Genomic DNA, 20,250 nt, shown 5'->3' with positions numbered 1-20,250 from the left:
ATCTTGAATCCAACCGAAGCTGCAACAAACTAGTCTCCAACTCCTTCTAGTGGCCATGAGTGTCACCACCCAGCACAGGCTCTTTCCATGCAGCTCCCATCAGGAAAGAAGTCGAGGAGCCACAAGACCAGGTGGAGGAACAGCTGCTCCCCCTCCTCCATCAGACTCCTCAATGACAAACTTACTTTGGAGAGCACTTTCGGCCCATCAGCGCTATCTGCCACCCAATTAATCTCCAACCCCCCCCCCCCAGTACATTTCAAATAGTTGGAGGAAACCCAGAGAGAAGGTAGTCACTTCCTTGCAGGCAGCACGGGATTCGAACCCTAGTCCGGATCGCTGGCGCTGTAACAGGGTTGCGTTAACCCCTACCTCATCGTGCTTCCCTTTATTCATTTTATTTTCCTCTCTGTGTTGCACAGTTTGCATTTCTTTATTGGTTGACGTTTGCACTATCAGTTCGTGATAATTCTCTCTCGCCCGCTGTTTCTGACCAGAGATCTGCATTCTTTCCTTTGCAAACGTTATGAATTAAAATAAAATGAAGGTGGGGTTGGTAGGGGGTGGGGGGGTCGACACACGGTTTAACTCCTGCTCAGCACCTTCATCCGTCCAAAAGTTTCTGCAAGCGATGGGGACGCGAGCCCACGACAGGCGCGCGCAGGGGCGGGGCTTCTGGAAAGGGGGCGGGGCGCGAGCGCGCGGACGCTGGCTCGCGGGGTGGAGATGCTCTGAAGTTCGGTCGCGGCCGAAGCCCCTTCGGCTCCCGGGCAGGAAAGAAGGAGGAGCCATCCCGCCAGCAGCTTCTTCCCCCCCCACCTTCCCCCTCCTCACGTGCGGCGGGGTCGCACCTGGGCAAGCGAGCAGCATGGAGGGGAAGCTGGAAGATTTGCCGGAGAGAGATGCTGCTGAGAGTTCGTCCGAAGTTGAGCAGGACCCCGGGGCCGGGGAGGGCAGCGACGGCTCGGATGGGGGGCTCCAGCAAGTGGCGCCGGACCCGACGGCGAGGGAGGCTGATCCCGAGGAGCACAGCACCGATGAGGGCGAAGAGAGCGAGCGAGTAGGTAACTCTTGATCCTGGATCGTTCTTCCCCACAATAAGCAAACAGGAATGATCCAATTTAATCCTTGCTTCCCTCTTCCAAGAGGAGCACAGAAAGCCCTTGTAAATAAGTATTGGGTGTCGCACAGCGAATCCAAGGTCAAGTGCATTCACTCAGCCAGCCTTTGACGAGTATTTGATGTGAACTAATTATTGGGAAGGGTGCATTTATTATTCAGCAAGCAGGGAGGTGGGCAATGAGCTTGGAGACTAAACAAATTCCTAAATCCTATGATGCAGTTATTTTGTTTCCATTATCTGGATGCTGCAAATCTAAAATAATAACATGATATTGTAAACCTTCGACAAATAACAAAACTCCAAATGCTGCCTTCCCTGCTGTATAGTTGACATTTACCCCTCCATAAATCTTCCTCTGCGAAGCCAAGCCAAAGAGAGAGAAGAGAGTTGACAATTGATAGAGGCTGAGGATGCCCAGCAAATTTATGTTAAGGAGGTATGTAACATCAGAATTTAATGTCATGAGCGTGTCATGAAGTTTGTCGTTTTGAGGCAGCATTGCATTGCAATTATTGGTATTTTTTTTAAAAATAGTGCAAGAAATTAAGATAAAGTGAGGTGGTTCCTTGAGGAATCTGCTGACACGGGAAGACGTTGTCCTTGTACTGCTGAGGAATCTGATGACACGGGAAGATGTCCTTGTGCTGCTGGGTGCTCGTCTTCAGGCTCCTGTATCCTTACTGATGGTACTAGTGTGAAGTGGTAGGGGTCCTTAACAATAGAGGCTGCTTCCTTGAGACACTGCCTCCTGTAGATGTCCTCGATGAAGTGAAGGCTGGTGCCTGTGATGTCGCAGGCTAAGTTTGCAACCTGCTGGAGTTTCGTCCTGTGATGCAACCAGCCACAGTGTTCTCCGTGATACACCTGTAGAAAATTTGGAGAGTCTTTGGTGACATACTAAATCTCTTCAAACTCTTCATGAAGGCTCCAGGGCAGATCCTCAGATATGTTGACACACAGGAATTTGAAGTTCTTGATCCCCTGCACCACTGATCCCCTGATGAGGACTGGGTCGTGTTCTCCTGATTTCTTTCTGAAGTCCACAATCAGCTCCTTGGTTTTGCAAGGTTGTGGTTGTGACACCGCTCAACCAGCTGATCTATCTTCCTCGTGTACGCTTCCTCATTGCTGTCTGTAATTCTGTCAATGACCATGATGTCACAAGCAAATTTGTAGATGGCATTTGCAAAGATATTATAGCGGGTTTGCTACTGCTAAAGCCAGTTTATACTCACGGTTATAGCTCCTGGGTTGCAGCTCAAAACTTGCAGAGGAAAGAAGACACACATGCCTGTAGAGTGCAGTTGACACTGAGTTTATTCAGGGGAAACTCTGCTTTTTATAGTGATCTCAGGTGTGTAACCTCCAGGGCGTGACTTGAGTGGACCAGCCACTGATTGGTTGGTTTCAGCATCCACAGCGGTGGTGGGCCAGTTTCATTGTTCCTATGGAAATGGTCACGTCACCCCATGTGAGGTCTTGTCGGTCGCCACATTTGGCCATTTCAGGTGCAGGCCGTGGGCAGCGACACAACCTGACCAACACACCCCTCCCCCCCCAGAACTGGCGATTGGAGCAGAGTTCTTAGGAGGCCAACTCCCTGCGCTGTGGGGTTGGATAGGTGATGGGCTGGTCAGAGTCTGAGTCGGCCGGCTTCAGCAGAATACAGGTGGAGCCGTCATTTCTTATGAGACAGTATGGCCTCTGGAGAGGTGGCCGGTGTGTCCCGTATCGAACAAATACATATTTACAATTGGCCAAGTCCTTGGGGATGTAGGTGTGGGGCTGGCCGTGGGATTTGGGCTTGGTGGGGGCTAGGGTGCCTGGGCGCTTGCGAAGCCAGGACAGTGTGGTCACTGGGGGCTTCCCTAAGTCCTCAGGCATTGTTACAAATTCGCCCGGTATAACCAGGGGTGCACCGTAGAGCAACTCAGTGGAGGATGCCTCGAGGTCCTTGGATGCAGCTCAAATTCCCAACAGGACCCAGGGAAGCTCATCAGCATCAGTTAGGTCCAGTCAGCCTTGCCATTAAAGCTGCCTTGAGGTGTCTGTGAAACCTCTCCACCAACCAGTTGGGTTACGGGTGATACACTGGTGTGGTGGAGTTGGGCCCCCAGGGCATGGATTAAGATGGAGCACATACTAAAAGTGCATTGAGGCCCCTCCCCATTTGAAGTAAGGTGTTCGGGGACCCCAAAACGCGCTATCCAAGTATTGAATAGGGCCTGTACACATGCTTCTGTGGAGAGTGGCACCGCCTCAGGCCATCTAGTCACCTGGCCGACCAGTGTGAGGAGATAGTGTGCGCGTCTAGTCACAGGTAGGGGCGCCACAATATGCATGTGGCTGAACTGGTGAAGTGCAGGCTCAAATGTCTGTGGGGGAGCCTTGGTGTGGGTCTGAATTCTGAACAACTGGCAATTAATAAAAGTTCTGGCCCATAGCGCGACCTCTTTGTGGAGGCCGTGGCAGATGTATCTGCTAGTCATCATCTTAACAGTAGTCCTGATGGCAAGGTGAGCAAAGTTGAACACCTGCCTCCTCCATGTGGCTGGAACAACAAGGTGAGGTTAACCCGTTGAGGTGTTGCAGAGCAGCGTGCAATTGCCGGGGCGATCTGGTATGCTGGAATGTCATAGTCTGCTTGCTGCGTCAATGCCAGGGTTAGGGTTGTGCACTGCCGAGATAGCTGGCTGAGATAGGGCATTGGCCAGTACGTTGGATTTACTGACTATATGCTCAATGTCTGTAGTAAATTCAGAGACGTAGGGCAGGTGCAGCTGTTGCCTGGCTGACCACGGGTCAGACACCCTGTGGAAGGTGAATGTAAGGGGTTTGTGGTCCGTGTAAATTTTGAACTTCCTGCCTTCCAGGATGTAACGGAAGTGCCAAATTGCCAGGTATAAGGCTAACAGTTCTCTATCAAAGGCCCTGTACTTGAGCTCTGGTGGCCTGAAGTGTTTACTGAAAAAGGCCAGTGGTCGCCATTGTCCATTAATGAGCTGCTCAAGTACACCCTTGATCACTGTGCTAGAGGCGTTTGTGGTGGTGAGGGTGGTCGGGGCATCTGTCCTGGGGTGCACGAGGAGTGTGGCCTTGGCTAGGGTGTTCTTGGTGGTCTGGAAGGCCTTGGTGGCCTCTTGGGTCCATTGCAAGTTTTTATTGGGCCCTGCCATGGGGGAAAGAGTGGGCTCATGATGCATGCCGCTGCGAGTTTTAACCGGTGATAGAAGTTGGCCATACCTGCAAACTCCTGTAGCCCTTTCACCATTGAAGGTATGGAGAAAGAGTGAATATCCTCCACCTTTGCTAGCAAAGGTCTGGCCCCGTGATGGTCGATTTGATGACCTAGGAAGTTGATAGTCTCTTGGCCAAATTGGCACTTGGCTGGGTTGATGGTGAGGCCAAAATCGCTCAGCCTGGAGAACAGTTGCCGCAAATGGGTGGCATGCTCGGCGTGGGTGTGGCTGGTGATTAGAATGTCATCAAGGTAGATGAATGCAAAGGGCAGATCGCAGACCACCGCATCCATCAATCTCTGGAAAGTCTGAGCCGCAATTTTTAACTAAAGGGCATGCTGAAGAATTCAAGGGGTTATGGTGGCTATCTCTGGGATGTCATCTGGGTGAACCGAGATCTGGTGATGGCCCCTGATAAGGTCCACCTTTGAAAAATATCCGTCCCCCCTGTAAGTTTGCAGTAAAGTCTTGAATATGGATACCTATCCGGAATGGTGGCCTTGTGGAGGCAGTGATAGTCACTCCTCTGATCTGTTGCTGGTGGTTAGCCAGTCTTAGCATTCCACCGGCAGCCTATGGAAATGGGGATCTCATCCCGTGTGAGGTCTTGCCGGTTGTCCTGAGGCCTGCGCCTCAGGACAATATAATGCTGAACAGTTGACCTTTGATAAATCTGAAATTTCATCTACTTTTCTACTTCAGTTGGGAAGGTCGGCCAGAAGTGGCAAATAGAATTTAATTCTGGTAAGTGGGAGGTGTTGCATTTTGGTAAGTCAAACCAGACTTACACAGTAAATGGCAGGGTCCCAGAGAATGTTGCAGACAATAGCAAGTTGATTGTTGTATACATTTTATAATGTAGATGTGCACTAAAATTCTTTCTTGCTGCAGTCAAACCTAATTAGATTTTCTGTTTTCATTCCGTACTGATTGGGGTTTGTTGATTAGGAGGTCGAGGATCCAGTTGCAGAGGGACTAACAGAGCCCCAGATCCTTTAATTTGGTCATGAGGTTTGCTGCTATTATGGTGTTGAACACACAGAAATGCTGGAGGAACTCAGCCAGTCTCGCTATGCCTGTAGGAGATAAAAAATATATTTTCAATGTTTCGGGCCTGAGCCCTTCTTGAAGTCCAGTCTTCATTCTTTATTCTGATGCCTTCCTGTTCTTCCCTTCTTCCTTGAAGAAGGGCTTAGGCTTAAAACGTCAGTAATATATTTTCAACCTCCTATAGATGCTGCAAGACCAGCTGAGCTCCTCCAGCATTTCTGTTTTTTTTAAAACAATCCCAGCATCTGCAGACTTTCGTATTTCACTCTGATAGTGTTAAATACCAAGCTGTAGTCGATGAGCAGAGGTATTCCTGTAGTTAAATTAATGCAGAGTGGAGGGCTGCAAAGGATGGTGTTTGCCATTGTCCTCTGTGATGATGGGTGAATTGAAGTTGGTCCATGTCCTTTTTTTTTTGAATATTTTATTTTTGATTTTTTTTTCAAAAATATACATAATAAAGTCTTCAATATCACATATTAAACTTTTTCTTGCAAACAACAAAAATAAAACAGTCCCTCCCTCCCCCTTTTCCATACAGACAGATCCGCACACCATCAGAGCTTGCATATGGGTCCAGGTCCTCCTTGATATGCTCCTTCAAGTTACTTCATCGCCAATGTTTGCTGAGGCACGTAATCTTGATCTTTTTGGATATTGGAACAATAGATGACATTTTAAAGCAGGTTGAAACCCCTGACTGTTGTGCAAAGTTGAAATTGACTGCAAAAAAATCCAGGCAGTGGTTCGCATAGGTTTTGAGGACATGGCCATGTACACTGTCTGGGCCAGACTCTTTCCAAGGATTCACCATCCTGGAGGGTTCTGTTCATGTTATCCTCAGAAACTGGGAGCATAGAGTCACTGGGGGGGTGGTGGTGGTGTGGGGGCTCACAAGGGTTCTTCATGAAGTAAGCATGGAAGGCATTGAAGTCCTCTGGAAGTGATTTATCACAGTTAGCGATACCACCTTGTTTTGCCTTGTAGGATGCGATACCATACAAGCCCTGCTACAGCTGTGAGAGTCCAGCTTGGTATGGTATTGTTGCCTTGCATTGATTTGGCTTTCCAGAGGTTGTACTTGGTCCTAGGGACCAAGAGAGACATAAGGGTACAGGTACATTGCTCCATTAAAATGGTAACTTAAGGTGGACAAGATGGGGAAGATGATGCTTGAGGCATGCATGCCTTCACTGGTCAAGGTGTTGAGTACAAAAGATGAGACCTTGTGATACATCTGTACAAGGCATTGGTGAGACCACACTTGACTCTTTGGTCATCCAGCTTCAGGAGGGATATTGGTAAATTGGATGATTTACCAGGATGTTGCCAGTCAGGATGGCTTAAATTGTTGATTGGATGTTGGGTTTTCATTCCCTGGGGAAGGGGGCTGAGGGGTTTATAAAATCATGAGGGCATGAATATTTAAATGCTCAGGCATTTTCCCAGGTGGATAATTGTAGATCTAGAGGGCACATTTTTTTTTGTTGAAAATTTTATTTATTAATCATGATAGAACATACAATAAAAGTACAAACAAGTAAAAGGTATTACATACATGATATTTTTACCCCTTGCAACCCCCCACCTTCCTACCCTAACCCACCCACCCCTCCCAATTCCCCTCTAAACTACCCCAAAAGAAAAAAAGGAAAAAAAAGAAAGAAAGAAGAGATCAGATAACATAACACCCTTCAATTATTTGCCATGGTTTGGAGCAACACCATCAGTGCGTGGGGGAAAAGATCAATAATTCAACCCCATATATTCCAAATACAGGCTCCAGGTTTTAACAAAAAAAAGAATAAATTGTTTGTTATCTTTTCCATTGGAATACATGATCTCATTTCCAAATGCCATCGCTGAATATTTAAATTAGTCTCATTTTTCCAGGTAATTGCCAAACATTTTCTGGCCACAGATGAAGCCAATCTCAAAAAAGCAATTTGAAATGTATTTAATTTTAACTCCAAGCTCAATTTCTTAATATTACCCAATAAAAATGTCAAAGGGTCAAGTGAGAATTTTAATTTAAAAATAGCTTCTGAATTCCTTAAATCTACCCCAAAAAAGTTTCACTGTCTCACATAACCAAGTAGAATGTTTAAAAAAAGAACTAACTTCCTTATGACATCTGAAACCTAAATCAGAAGAGATAAACTTATATTTCCTTAATTTCTCCAAAGTATAATTGGAGGAAAATTATAGTGAACCAATCTATACCTAACAATTTTAGCATGTTGGTTTGAGGAAGTAGATTTAAGAGGGTTTTGGGGGGTGACTTTTTTTCATTCAGATGGTAGTCTGTATCTGGGGCAAGCTGCCAAGGGAAGTTGGTCCTTTTACAATGCTCAAAAGACATTTGAACATAAATATGGACAGGAAGTGCTTTGAAGGATGCAGACAAATGTAGACAAATAGGATGATCTCAGAATATTAACGGTCAGTATGGTTGAGCTGGGATGAAGGGCTTGTTCTGTGTTCTGATTCTTGCTCCTTGGATGACACATTTTCCAGCAATTTTTTTGGGAAATGTGGATAGTTTGGCTGACTGATGTACTGGGCGAACTTAATGCTTTCATAACCCAGTTTGCCAAGAGTTGTCAAAATTACAAAGGGTAAGTGGGATGGATGAGGTCAAACGTATTTTGCAAGATTAAGTTATTTTGAGTTATCCTTGCAGGGTACTCTAAAATGTGAAGTGACCTTGTCTTTCTTTCAATTCTAGATAATGATTGCATATTTGCATAATGTAATAAGCAAAAACAATGGTGATAAAGTTAATTAATGTGTATGTTTTACTCAAATCTTCTGTAGCTTTTTCAGTGATATTTATTGCTGTATTAATTTTGAATCTAAATCTCCTTTAACTTGAATCTCCTTTAGAAAGGTTCTTTATGCCAGTACAACTTGATTTTCTGTGCCATGGCTGCGACTCCTGGGAATTCCAATGTGGTCCAGAAATGAGGAAGTTTGCGGGCTGGGGCTGCTAGAGCCTGAGTGTAGGAAGCAAAGGTAGGCTAAAAGTGTGGTTAAGGTGGGTGTGTTTGTACACAGATTTATTATAGCGATGTCCTGGGATGAAGGAGATCAGACCACATCTGATTGGCCTGGAAGCAATTTATTGGTGCTCTGTCCTCATGAGACTCTGCATGAACTGGGCAATTAATTTTTGGTAATAGTTCTCTCCTCTTTATTTTTAACGCCTATTATACAAACATGGAATTTTCTGGAATATAGAAACTTCCAGCATAGTTATCGGCAGTTGTTTTTTCCAGCCAAATAACAATGAGAATCTTTTCCTGCCCTTAAATTGACTGGAAGATTAGCAGATAACATTGCAACAAGATTGGGGGCCTAGATAAGCAATCCACTAAACCAATGAGATTTAAGGAATGTTGGTGCTGTCAGAGCCGATGCAATCCCAATGCTACCACTGGTGCTGATTGCAGAGAGGAGAGACACAGTCGGGGTTCTCTTGCCCAGTCCTACTACCGACAGCGCCATACAGGCTTTATATGGCGTGTTAAAGGAGCTGGCAGAGTTTCACTTTAAAATCCTGTGACCACAGGGTTTGGGCCCAAGCTCTTTGTCTTGCAGCAGACTAAATGCAATTTTGTGAAATATTACATCTATTCTGTTGCATGAGAATAAAAGAATCTTGAATCAAAAAAAAATAACAGGGATAACAGTGAAGCAAAGAATAAATTTGGTAAAATTTGCATTTTGAAGGAAGGGACCCACATTTTGAAGTGAGGAAACATGAGTGGATTCTGAGGGAGAAGACATGGGTGACATTTTTAAAAAAAGTTTCTGAATCTTTCACAGCAATATACTATTGTGAGATGGGAATGGACTCAAATTGTGCTCTATTTGTTTAAGTTTTTTACACAATCAAACAACACAATGCTGGAGGAACCCAACAAGTCAGACAGCAACCAAATAGACAGTTATGGTTATTGTTATCTGATTGTACAAGACCAACCCAACGAAACAGCATTTGCAACGAGACATAACACACATACAGATGAATAATACATACACCGGACAAGTATTTTAACAATGAAATAAATAAATATTATTTGGTATATATGAGAGTCTTGGATGGTCAGTGTGAGCAGTTCCTTTGGATGGTTGGCATTCTTGCTGCCTGTGGGAAGAGCTGTTCCTCAGCCCAGTGGTGTTGGTTCTGAATATTCCTGAATTTCTTCCCCCGAAGGGAGCAGCTGAAAGATCCTTGTGTGCAGGGTGGAAGAGGTCTTCAGTGATTTTTGCGCCCCCTCTTCAGACAGCGATCCTGATCGATCATGTCGATGTTTTGGGCTACATGAGGAATAGCAAGAACTGGGCAGTGGCCTGAGTAAGAGGATGGAGAGGAGCACAGACTGGCAGCTGACGGGTGAAACAGGTGGGAGGGGGAAGTAAAGAAAAGAGCTAACAGGTGATGAGGAAGGGGCGTAGGGCTGAGAAAGATGCACTCTGACATGTGGAAAAGAAGGGTGAACTCAAAGAAGGGAGGTGTGGGTGACAGGCAGGGAAAATGGGTGGGGAGGGAGGATGAAAAGAGAGGAATGCAACCTGAGCAGTTAAAGTGGGGGGTGGGGGGGGGGGGGGTGGGTGGATTTCCAGAAATTGGGTCGACGTTGATGCCATCTGGTTGGACAGTTTATACAGTGGTTTTGGCATCCATTCCATTGATTCTGTCTCCTCGCTCAGTGCCCCCAGAAAACAGCTAACATTATTATCCTACCCTGGTCACTTGCTGTTTCATGCCCCCAACTCGAAAAATGCACCCTCAGATTTAAGGACAGTTTCTTTGCTGCTGTTATCAGCCTTTTAATTGGACTTTCCATTAATGAAGGTGATAACGGTACTTTCTGCTTCACACTATAACCTGAACTTTTATTGTAACACTGTTTTTGTTCTTGCACTACTTGCTGTATTATGTTTTCCCATTGTATTTTGGTACATGACAATACAATTTGGTTCGTGTAAACAGATCAATATAATTCAGGGCCTCACAAAGTGGATTATGGCTAATGAAGTATTTTTGAAGTGTGATCACTTACAGCATATCCGGTAGTAGACTTGTTCACAGCAATCATGGATAAATTGCCATTTGATAATAATAACTGAGAGTCCCAGGGCTTCGTCCCTGTGCTTTGCTAGAAACATAATTTTGGGACAATAAGGGTACTGTCAAATTTTTACTTTCACCTGAAAGTGAAGATAAAGCCTGAATTTAAAATCTCATCGCAAGCCCATACCTCTGACTGTCACTTGCTGCTGTAGATCTTTGCATTTGGGTCTCTGGAATGTGACTTGAACCCACAACCTGATTCAGGTGAGAATGGGTTACAAGTTGTACTCTCTGGCCCAAGTACCAGCCTTGATTTTCTGTGGTGAGTTGAGTTGCCAGTTAAGCACATAGAAGAATTTCTCAATAGTCATTGTTTTGTTCCAGATCAAAGGGGGAGAGAGGGAGGGAGGCAGAGAAAATGCAGAGGCATTGTAAGTTATCCAGCCGCTGAGGCAATGTGCAACTGGGAGATTAATTTTAAGCGGCAGCGACAATGAGTATCATTAAACATGCTGTTATTCTGACAGCAAATTCCCACTCACCATGTTTTCTGATATAACTTTAACGATGTATGGCATGAAGTTGTTGCAGAATTAAATACAGCAACTGGAGAGAAGATTGGGAAATTTTTAGGAAACAGACAATGTGGTCATTGAGATAACAAAAAGATGTGTAAACAGATGAAAATAAACGCTTTATTAGTGGGAGCACCCACAATGTGGGTACCTGCTTTGCTTCTATCCATAATAATAACCCCATTCTCTAATCAAATTCCTACCAGGAGTGGTGATACAGGAGAGGCATTTGCTGACTTTAAATTAAACAGCTGAATTCCCTCTCCTTGATGTGCCGTATTGGATGAGGAACTGTAAAAGAAAAAACCTGTTCTTCACCCTTTGATCAGAGCGCCAGGCATGAGCTTTAACTTGGTTAACGGTGGTTGTGAAATATTGAATGCTTAACAAGAGGAATGATTCAGTTACAACACCTTTCAGCCTTGTGCATACTGCTGGAGTGTCATTTGTTCGAGTGATATCATGGGTTGGATTGTCAGCTGTCTTCTGGTCATTTATGGATAAATATAATTTTGTACACATTGTGATTTTCTTTCTGTGTTTCATTTTACAGATTATTGAGCTGAAAGAACTAGGTTAGCATTTATACTAAACTGAGCTCCAGACTTTTTCACCTCTTGCTCTTTTGATGACCTCTTCACTATTTCCCTGTATCTGTTTCAGTGACTTTCTCAGCATCTCACTTTGAATGAGTTAATCTATTTAGGAGATCACATTTGCCTTAACCTGAGGTCACTGTTATTTGTGTTGTTTCAACATCATTCTTGTGACCTGCATCTGTAATAAATTGAGTGTTTGTTTCCCTTCAATTTTGGCTAGTATTCTGGGTTTTTTTTGTATTTTGCACAAGCTCTGTTCTGGATCTTGGCTCTCTGAGATTTGGTTTGTCCAGAGAAACTTTTTGTTTCAATAAATTCTCATCCTTTTGTCCAAAGACCTCTAAGAACTTGTCTTTCCTTCCTAAGTAATGTCCTTCAGAGTCGATATCCCTTGAGATTTCTACTGTATTGCACATCCCGATTCTAACTGCTCCACGTTGAGCAGCCGTGCATCCAGTTGTCAAGGCCCTAAACTTTAAAATGTCCTCTCTCTCTAATTCACTCCTTACAACTCACCTCTTCACTAAAAGAAACTCTTGTGATTACTCGTGCATGTTTTGGTGCATTGTTGCTTGAATTTTGTGTTGGCAGACAGTCATCCAAGCTCCTGAACCATGGAGCCCAGTGAAATGCAGCAGGTCGGTCTTGTAACCCTTAAGATCTAGGGTTATGACCCCAAGTTTATACATTGATTATATCTGTGATAATCCTTTGCAAAAACATTGTTTTTCCATGAATCAAATACATTTGTTCCTAAATAAATTTTGTATAGAAGGGAATGGAGTTGTATTATTTCACTGTGCACTTAGTTGTTTAATGCAACTCCAAACGAGAGAGAGAGAGAGAGAGAGAGAGAGAGAGAGAGAGAGAGAGAGAGAGAGAGAGAATGCGCGCGCGCAGTGGTTGGATTTGTGCTTGAGATTTGAAGCCTGTCAGTGGTTGAAACACTGCTCCATCCACATCTATCTATAGCAGTAGAACTCCTTTCAAATGGTAATTAGTGGTTTTCTCCCGTTGATTCATTCTGTTTGATGTAGCGCTCAACACATTTCAAGGTAATTCAACCTCTCGGCACACAGTACGGATGATTATATTAATTTCATATGACAGTTGAAGTATCCCTATTACTACCTCTAGTTTTGGAGCACTTTTATTGATTTTAGAAGAATTGTTCACGTTGGAGCTTTTTCATTTGCCCTGTACATAGTTGACCATTTGTATTTATCCATTTTGTTTTTGAGTCTATTCCTGACAAGGTATTTAACCAACTTTAGGCTCTTTTCATGCAAAGAAAAAGCCAGACTGTAAAGGTGGAGATTCTCTGTCCTTGCGTCAGGAGACTTACCTTCTTGAATGCGCCGTGGCCAGCTCCAAGGTGCCGACTGCAATCCCTCTCAGGGAAGGATAATCAGCAGAGCGCTCCGCTCTGCCGCCTCACGTGAATGTATAGCCGCTGCAAGTAGCTGGTTCGGGGTGGGCTGATGACGTTGTCAGCCTGCAACCTATTTTCCCACTAACCCCCTCTCCCTCCATGACACCCTCAAGGCCGGGGCGGCCGGCAGGAGCCTTCAGTGCAGGGACCGGTTGCTCTGGTACCTCATGGGGCTGCTTTGGCCTTTGGGGCTGCTCCCTGTGGCTCAAAACGCGACTGAGCAATGGCCGTCTTCCCTACCCATAATCCCCTAAGCAGCTGGAACCACTGTTTCCCAGAACAGTTCAGCTGCGTGGGGGATTATAGGTAGGGAAGGCAGCCAATGCTCTGCTGCGAATTCATGACCCACCTCCATTCACTCCATTGATTTTGGTTAGTCTTTTTCCCAGTGTAGGGGAATCCAAAACCTGGGGGGAAGTTTTAAGATGAGAGGGGAATCATTCAAAAGGGATCTGAGGGGCAACTTTTTCAGAGCGGGTGACGTGTATGTGGAATGAGCTGCCAGAGAAAGCTGTGAAGGTGGATACGGTTACAATGTTGAATAGAATGGTTTGGAAGCATGTAAGCTGACTGATGAAACTAGCTTGATGACCTGGTTGGCACTGATAAGTTGGGCAGAAGGGCTCATTTCCATGGTGTATAGCTCTGACTCTAGCACATCTTGCAGTTCTAAGGGCATCATCCACGTTGAAAGGCTTCTGCATTATTAATGCATTTATCAGATACGAGTCATGTCACCCTCAATCTTTTGGAAAGAAGTTTTAAAAAAAGTTTTAAAATCTTTCTCCATTAGATTAAGACTGGAATGATCTTTGCTATCCTTATTTGATCTGCATTCCGACAGAGTTGTGGAAGCAAATATGGTGTTGCCTGTTGTACATACGAGCTACAAGTCATGTTTTAATTTGCTTTGAAACCTTTTGGCAGTATGGCTAGGCACTGTATCACCACCAAAGAGGAGTTTTTTTTTTCCTGGCATGTAGGTCTCGAAATGTTATTGTTAAAGCTAAACTAGAAATGATATTTGAAACTCGATCTTCATGCAACAGTAAACATACACAGCAAATGTACACATGGAGAAAATCCTGAATTTTCCCCAGTATGATTGCGTGCCTCTGCTTCTTTCTGAAGCCCTCTTCACAGGTAATTTAGCAGTGTTTACAATAGTGTTTTTGGCCGTTTACACTGTACCAATGCACCCTTTCACACTCACCACCTGGCATCCCAGAGCAAAGGGGTGTCTATCCTCCAGTGGTGGCATCGTGCATACCTTGTCCATTTCACACTGAATTGGTGATGATACACCCTTCCTAGGCGGTTCATCCCTGGGGTGATCTAAACACCTGCATGTTGGTTCACAATGGCAGGTTAACTGGTAGGTTGGTGGTTAATTACTGGGTTAATTCAAATCGTCACCTTTATTTATCATTCCTACCATGCTTGTACAGTAAAGACAAGATGGCGTTTCTCCAGGACCATGGAGCATACTTACATAAATAGAAGTTAGAATAGAAGTTAAGCACATTAAAATATTAAGACTTGTACAGTAACAGGCCACGGTACCCTGTCCCCAAATGTTCTGAGAGTTCAGGAGGATGGCTTGGGGGTGAAAAGGCTGTTGCCCAATCTAGACGCATGCTGCAGTACCTCCTACTAGATGGGAGAAGGGAGAACAGTTGACTTGCGGAGGGGGTGGGTATGTGGAATCCTTCACAATGCTTATTGCCTTTTGCCTGCATCAAGTGTTGTAAATGCCCTTCATGGTAGGAAGAGAGCCCCCAGTGATCTTTTCTGTGGATTTCACTATCCTCTGCAGGGTCATGTGGTCCGAGGAGGTAAAGTGCCATTGTGAATGGGGCTATATCACTGTGTGCGGCCCCCTGGATTCCAAAAAACCCTAGCCATGTTGAGGTAATTGAGGAGGAAGCTAGAGCTTTCCCTTCCTGCAGCATTCTTGTGTACATAATTTGCTCACTTGTGTCCTCCCTTCCCATCATTCAGAGTCCGAATCTCTCCTTCAGCATGCAACACAAACTGTCTGTTCTTTTGCTACTGTGTAGTGCAATTACTGCTTACAGAACTGTCATTTAAATCTAGGGAAGTCTCCGACTATTCAATTATTTTGCAAGCTCAACCCTGAGCTTCCAATGGCTTGCCATTTTAATATTCTGCCTCTTGCCTCTGTGTATCCTACTTATTCCAGTGAAGCTCATGAGTTCCTCATTTATTGGTTAAACACATAATAGCCTTCTGGCCACAAATTGTGTTCAAACATTCAGCTGTTCCCATTTACAGCTCATCTCAAGTCATCCTTTGCTGGTCAACTTACCAGCCCCTTTTTCCTAGAGCAATAATTCCTTTCACAAACTGACCTCTCCTGCTGTCTGTCAACTCACAGACCTTCCCTTCAGCATTTCTATTCCTTCTAACATTCCCTGCTGTGGTTTAAAACCTGCAACTTTGAAAGCTTTTCACTTCTGAGGAAAGGCAGTTGAATTAATGTCAACTTAGTTTTGCTCTTTGCTGATTTTTCAGCCCTTTTGGCTATTTCCAGTATTTCCTGTTTTTAGTTTTGAATCAGTGATGCTCCAGCAAGTTTCCCATTTTAAATTCATCTTGTCTGTATTGTTTGCAATGCGTGATTGAACTCCAATTCGAAAGCTTAAAGTAAATATTATCATTTAAAAATGCGTATTCATGTCAAGTTAGTCACTTGTGTCACATATTGAATGTTGTTTAAAATTTAGTGAACATACAAACATGAGAAATAAAAGCAACAAGCTGTTTGGCTCCTTGTGCCTGCTCTGCAATTCAGTGAGGTCAAAGGTGAACTTTAACTTTGACCTTAATTTCCTGCACTAATTCCGTATCCCTTGATATTCAAAAATATATTTATTAATTGGAGCCAATGCTGAATGCTAGACATCTCATAGTAGCTGCAAAGGTTTAAATTGTTGAGCCTTTAAGTATGAGTCTGAAATGTTATCCCTACATTCCTATTCACATAGGATTCAAAGTTAATTTTACATTTGGAAATTGGAGATATTCCAGCTAATCCATTTTACAATGATTATTTGGTTGAGTTACAATTCTTTATCTATTAATTTATGGGACAAAACGTAGAAACATGGAAAATAGCAGCAGGAGGAGGCCATTCACCCCTTTGAGCCTGTATCATGACTGAAGATACAATTTCAGTATCCTAGGCCCAGGCCTGAAATGTTCGTTACCCTTTATTTCCAATAAATGCTGCATCATCTCCAGAACGTTTGTGAATTTTACTCGGCCCAGCATCTGCAGACTTTCCTATGTAACTCCTGTTTTCTCTCTTTATCCATTTAGGCATAAGGCCACATCACTCCTTGTATTTCTCAAATGAGCTACCCTCGACAACTTTCTGTAGTAGGGAGTTCCATAAGTTCAGAGAAAGTCTGGAAAAAGTTTCTCATCATCTAGGTTTTAAATGGCTCACCCCTTATCTTTAGACTGCGACCCCTTGTTCTGGATTTCCCCAACATTGGGAATATTCTTCCTGCATCTTACATGTCTAATCAGAATTTCGTATGTCTGATACCTCCTCCCATTTTTCTAAATTCTGATAAGTGTAACCCTCATTTATTCAGTCTTTCTTCATGGTTTGGACCTATCATCTGAAGAATTAGTCTGGTGAACCTTTGCTACTTTCCCTCAATGGCAAAAATGTCCTTCTTTAGATTGTCCACAACTGTACACAAGATGTGGCCTCTCCACATGCCTGTGCACCTGCACTAAGACCTCCCTGCTATTTATTCAAGGCCTCTTGCAATAAAAGCCAACATGCTCTTTGCTTTTTTCACTGACTGCAGTACCTGCATTCCAACCTTCAATTATTGAAGGTTGTTGGGATGTGAGTAGAGTGTTACTTAATTGTCAATTCCATTTTGTTACTGAGAAATTAGAGTTGAACTACCTTGAGGCATTGCAGTCTTTTTGGTGGGATACTCTCACAGCTTTTGAAGATTCAGGGCCAGCGATGCTGAGGGCATAGCAATATATTTCTGGTTGGGGTGGTGGGCGACTCAGTGAAGAACTTGTTTGTGGTGATGTCCCAAAGAATACTTGGCCCTTGTCTGTCTGGGTTGTCACTGGTTTGGGTTGTGCTGTCAGAGTAGCATGGTTGAGTACTGCAGTCCGCCCTATAGATAGTGCACATTATAGTAGGGAAGAAAAACAAATGTTATGGGGCGGTAATCAAGTTAGCAGCTTTGTCTTGGAAAATGTTAGCTGCTTCAGAGTTGTTGGACAGCTGGAGAATACTTCACACCCCTGGAAGTCTGAATTTTGAAAGTGAGCCATTGCTCTGATTTGCTTTGACACATACTTAATACATTTCATTAAAGTTTCTGGTTAAGGTTGACTTTTGAGTTATTAGATTTGCATTATTAACTCCATAAAATGATCGAGAAGAGAATATTTAGAATGGTTAGATATTTTTCAATTGTCTCATATATCGTCCTAGATTTTGCTTGCTTTGCTGTTTTGAGGATACTTGTAAGCACGGGAAAACTTGTCGGTGTGGGTGTGTGCTGCTTTAAATAAAGTAGCAGTTGGTGCTAATATTAGCAGGTAATACATAACCTTGTACACGGTGCATGTACTGTATTTACAGAAGTTCTTCCATCTGGCAGGCAGGGCTGCTTTAAGTTGAAGGGCAAATGATTGCGTAGATTCAGCTTTATAGTGCATCCAGAATTGCGGCAGTTCAGGTGATGGAAATTTGACCTTCTTGAAAATTCACTATCAAAACATTCAAAATGTGGAATGAAAATTTGTTTAAAGGAAGATGTGTAAGAAAATAAAAACTGATTGTAACTGAACAAGCACAAAATGTGAAAGAAACAAATTTTGTTGATTTTTGTCAAGTTTGCATTATAGACAATATTTTCTATGAACACACACTTATGTAATATAGAGGTATACTGTGTTAAACACAATTTTTAAAACTCTTGATGTGAGCATATTTATCTTAATTCACATTTCTCAACTACTAGGAGTTGTTTATCTGCAGAACATAGTGACTGTGATTTGTTTATTGGAACTAATTGCAGCTGTGTTCTTTAGTTGAGTGCTATCAGATTGGAAACCAGGAATAGAGATGATGGGGCTAATAAAAATTCATTACAGGTGCTTTGCACAGTACTCCAGAGATCAAAAGATTGGATGATCTTTGCTCTGGAGTGCAAAAGAAAACCACTCAGCCCATTGTGCCTGTGGCGATTCTTTGAGAACCGTCTTCAATTTGACTCATTCTGCTGGACTTTCTCCTGGGACACGTGTATGATTCCTTTCAAGTAATTATTTGAACCCCCTTTGAGCAAGCTGTTGAATCTCCTTCCATTGCTTTTTCAGGCAGTGTGCTCTCAAGATCACAACAGCTTATGTCGCCTTACATTTGCTACCTTCGTTCAGTTTCTCTTTTATTTACTCTATCAAAACTCTTCATGATTCTGAGACGCTCCATCAAATCCCTTCCAAACACTACTTCAAGGAGAGCAGCTCCTGCCTTGCCACACTCCCCATGTGACAATCCCCAGGTCTTTCCTGAAAATTTCTTCGACATTCTTTTGGGCCTTGTCATCCTCTTCAATGAAATGCCCAGATCATCCTCAGTTATCCAGCTGGGGCTAGTGTGTTAAAAAGAAATACAGTACCTTAATCTTGACGTTTCTTTTATTCCTGCTGCCAAGGTTCCTGTGAACATTTTACTCTGTCATCTTCAGGTGTGTGTGTGTGTAATGCTGCGGATTCCTGTTTATTTTTGCTTGAATTGACTATTTTCCTCCTTCCTACCAAGAACCAGGGTTATTTACTGTTTATATCATTGACTAAATCTCACCTAAACAATGAATGAATTTAAATTAACAAATAAATATGGAATGTAAAATTTGTATCAGTAGTGGTAATGGTAAGGGGCATGACGTGAGTGGGAGATATGAAAGTACGCCTCTCCCAGGAGAACTAATTAATAACCAACTTTAAAAAAAATATATATATATTTTTGAAATTTTAAAAGATTAATAAGTTTTTGGAACTTGCCTGCTAAATTTTTAGTATGGCTTCAAAGAAGAAGGCACAGATAACCAAGAAAACAGTTGGTAAGGAGGTCAGAAGATAGGGAGAGGTTGGGCCTACCTCAATGTTGGAGCCTCCTCTGGCTCAAGTTCCTCTTCCTCAATCAACTCGAGCTGCAATGGCCTGCATACAAGTGAAACCGGCACTATCCGTCCGGGGAGCCGGAGAGGATGGTGCCGGAGTCCAGAAGAGAACAATTGATCTGCAGCTTCTTCAAGAACAATTGCTCATGCTCAAAAGTTTACATGTGCACAGAACCAAACAAGCTGTTTCCTTATGGGAAACAGCTGAATTGACCAAAGCAGCTGTCAGCAGTGTTGCCTTGCAGGGTCAGCCACTTGTAGAACCAGAGGCAGAGTCTGACGTTAGAAGAACAAGAAGAAGAAGAGGAGCAAGATAGAGAGGAGGAGGAGGAAGAAGGAATAGAACCCAAAGTTGAAGAAGCCCAACTGGTGCAGGGTATTGAAGGTAAGCAGGTTAAGATTCCTGAGGCTAGAAGTCAAGGCATGAGCAGACAAGAGCAAACTTCTATATTGAAACATTTGTAATTTGTATCTGTAAGAAATGATATTAATACACAATTTGATTGTTAAAGGGGAAATGAGAAATATTAAGGAGGAAATGAAAAATTATACTAAAATGACTGATAAAGTTCAGAAAATATGCAAGAATACCGTGATGAAGTGGAAAAATACAAAATAATAAAATGGAAGACTTTGTTACGGCATGGGATGTGCAGAGGAAAAAGCTTGTACAAAAAAAAGATACACTGGAAAATCATAGCTGTAGAAATATTGTGAAGATTGTTGGATTGGTTGAAGACTTTGAAGGTTCTAATCCTGTACAATTTTTTCAAAAATGGATCCTAGAGGTTCTGGGTCCTGAGAATTTTCCGAATGGAATTGAATTGGAGCGAGCATATAGACTCTAAAGAAAGAAGCCATTACTGGGACAAGCCCCACTCTCTGTTCTGATTAGATCCTTACATTATCAGCATAAAGAGACAATATAGCGAGTAGCTGTTCAGAATGCCCGAAAATA

General features: G+C 43.2%; 1 protein-coding gene across 9 annotated transcripts in view; it reads left to right on the top strand.

The window, feature by feature from the left end:
- The first annotated feature begins 694 nt into the window (after positions 1 to 694).
- The window catches only part of LOC138763897 (microtubule-associated serine/threonine-protein kinase 4-like), a 588,435-nt gene continuing 568,879 nt past the window's right edge, over positions 695 to 20,250 (top strand). For all 9 annotated transcript variants that reach the window (XR_011357883.1, XM_069938893.1, XM_069938918.1 and 6 more), the window contains exon 1: positions 695 to 1,060. Coding sequence is in view for 8 of the 9 variants with exons in the window: in XM_069938893.1 (XP_069794994.1) it covers positions 869 to 1,060 (192 nt within the window). In the remaining variant the exon portion in view is untranslated. The remainder of the gene's footprint in view (positions 1,061 to 20,250) is intronic.

Source organism: Narcine bancroftii, chromosome 1 (genome assembly GCF_036971445.1).
Source record: "Narcine bancroftii isolate sNarBan1 chromosome 1, sNarBan1.hap1, whole genome shotgun sequence".
Lineage (NCBI taxonomy): Eukaryota > Metazoa > Chordata > Chondrichthyes > Torpediniformes > Narcinidae > Narcine > Narcine bancroftii.
This window is presented reverse-complemented; position numbering and strand designations above follow the sequence as displayed.